The 2,500-nt window shown below is 49.9% G+C and overlaps 1 protein-coding gene across 1 annotated transcript in view; it reads right to left on the reverse strand.

Annotated features, from left to right (window-relative positions):
* itgav (integrin, alpha V) overlaps positions 1–2,500 on the reverse strand; it is a 59,194-nt gene that overhangs the window by 24,320 nt on the left and 32,374 nt on the right. Inside the window, exons 8-9 of the mRNA XM_056428955.1 lie at positions 1,144–1,187; positions 668–724 (exon numbers count right to left, since the gene is read on the reverse strand). Of these exons, the coding sequence (XP_056284930.1) occupies positions 668–724; positions 1,144–1,187 (101 nt within the window). The remainder of the gene's footprint in view (positions 1–667; positions 725–1,143; positions 1,188–2,500) is intronic.

Consider the following 2,500-nt stretch of genomic DNA (forward strand, 5'->3'; position numbering starts at 1 on the left):
GACAGAAAGTAGAGACAGGAAGTAGAGACAGGGCGTAGAGACAGGAAGTAGAGACCGGAAGTAGAGATGGAGGACGCCCCCCCCCCAAGAGGCCCCACACACCAGTCAGGTGAGGAGGTTCTGCTGTCGGTACTTTATTCATCCCGGAGTGAGACCTCGTCTCAAAGCTTGTCTCCCTCCCTCCTCCTCCTCCTCCTTCTCCTCCTCCTCCCTCTCCTCCTCCCTCTCCTCCTCCTCCCTCATCTCCTCCTCCCTCATCTCCTCCTCCCTCTCCTCATCCTCCCTCTTCTTCTCCTCCTCCTCCTCCTCCTCCTCCCTCTCCTCCTCCCTCATCTCCTCCTCCCTCTCCTCCTCCTCCTCCCTCTCCTTCTCCTCCCTCTTCTTCTCCTCCTCCCTCTCCTTCTCCTCCCTCTTCTTCTCCTCCTCCTCCCTCTCCTCCCTCTTCTTCTCCTCCTCCTCCCTCTCCTCCTCCTTCTCCTCCTCCTTCTCCTCCTCCTCCTCCTCTCCTCCTCCTCCTCCTTCTCCTCCCCCTCCTCCTCCTCCTCCTCCCTCTCCTTCCTCTCCTCCCTCATCTCCTCCTCCCTCTCCTCTTCCTCCTCCTCCTCCCTCTCCTCCTCCTCCCTATCCTCCTCCTCCCTCTCCTCCTCCTCCTCCTCCTCCAGCTCACCTGAGTTCCTGTGAAGTTCACCATGGACTCCATGGTCTGTCCATCGAAGATGTTCACCTGCAAACACAGAACCTCTTCATTCATGTGTGTGTGTGTGTGTAGATGTGTGTGTGTGTGTGTAGATGTGTGTGTGTAGGTGTGTGTGTTGGTGTGTGTGTGTAGGTGTGTGTGTGTAGATGTGTGTGTGTAGGTGTGTGTTGGTGTGTGTGTAGGTGTGTGTGTGTAGATGTGCGTGTGTGTGTAGATGTGTGTGTGTAGGTGTGTGTGTAGGTGTGTGTGTGTGTGTGTGTGTGTGTGTGTGTGTGTGTGTGTAGATGTGTGTGTGTGTGTGTGTAGGTGTGTGTGTGTGTGTGTGTGTGTGTGTGTAGATGTGTGTGTGTGTGTGTGTGTGTGTGTGTAGTGTGTGTGTGTGTGTGTGTGTGTGTGTGTGTAGGTGTGTGTGTGTGTGTGTGTGTGTGTGTGTGTGTAACACGTACATAACCCAGCGCCTTTTCTCCTCGAGGGACTCCGGTCACGTAATCTAAGGAGAAAAGTATATTATTATTAATCAATAAAATATTTATTGATCGTCATCAGATATTTAATTACCGAGCGGAGCCTGAACGCACCATGAGAACGTTATCATCTACCTGTCACACCGTGGTGAAGCTTGTCTTGTCTTGGGTTTTTGTCTCGTAACTTCCTGTTTTATTTTGAAGTCTAAGTCTCCTCTCGTTTCAGGTCACTTGCCCTTCCTCATGTGTCACCGGTCTGATTGTCTCCCCTGATCCCTGATTGTTTCCACCTGTTCCCCATGACCCTCATGTGCTTATAGTCTGGTCTTCCCTCTGTCCTGTGCCAAAGTGTTCGTCTCATGGTCGTTAACCAAAGCCACGTTCATAGCCGCCGAGCCTTTTTGGAAACTTATTACCAACCTCTTAGGAGAGTTTTTGTTTTGATTACTAAACTGCTCACTGACGCCTCAGCATTTGAGTCCTGATCGGAATCTCGGCCTGACACTACCTTCATACTCATGTTCACTGAGCAGAGCCTGAACGCACCATGACAACGTTATCATCTACCTTCATACTCATGTTCACTGAGCAGAGCCTGAACGCACCATGAGAACGTTATCATCTACCTTCATACTCATGTTCACTGAGCAGAGCCTGAACGCACCATGAGAACGTTATCATCTACCTTCATACTCATGTTCACTGAGCAGAGCCTGAACGCACCATGACAACGTTATCATCTACCTTCAGTACTCATGTTCACTGAGCAGAGCCTGAACGCACCATGAGAACGTTATCATCTACCTTCATACTCATGTTCACTGAGCAGAGCCTGAACGCACCATGAGAACGTTATCATCTACCTTCATACTCATGTTCACTGAGCAGAGCCTGAACGCACCATGAGAACGTTATCATCTACCTTCATACTCATGTTCACTGAGCATAGCCTGAACGCACCATGAGAACGTTATCATCTACCTTCATACTCATGTTCACTGAGCAGAGCCTGAACGCACCATGAGAACGTTATCATCTACCTTCATACTCATGTTCACTGAGCAGAGCCTGAACGCACCATGAGAACGTTATCATCTACCTTCAGTACTCATGTTCACTGAGCAGAGCCTGAACGCACCATGAGAACGTTATCATCTACCTTCAGTACTCATGTTCACTGAGCAGAGCCTGAACGCACCATGAGAACGTTATCATCTACCTTCATACTCATGTTCACTGAGCAGAGCCTGAACGCACCATGAGAACGTTATCATCTACCTTCATACTCATGTTCACTGAGCATAGCCTGAACGCACCATGAGAACGTTATCATCTACCT

Source organism: Pseudoliparis swirei, chromosome 2 (assembly GCF_029220125.1).
Source record: "Pseudoliparis swirei isolate HS2019 ecotype Mariana Trench chromosome 2, NWPU_hadal_v1, whole genome shotgun sequence".
Lineage (NCBI taxonomy): Eukaryota > Metazoa > Chordata > Actinopteri > Perciformes > Liparidae > Pseudoliparis > Pseudoliparis swirei.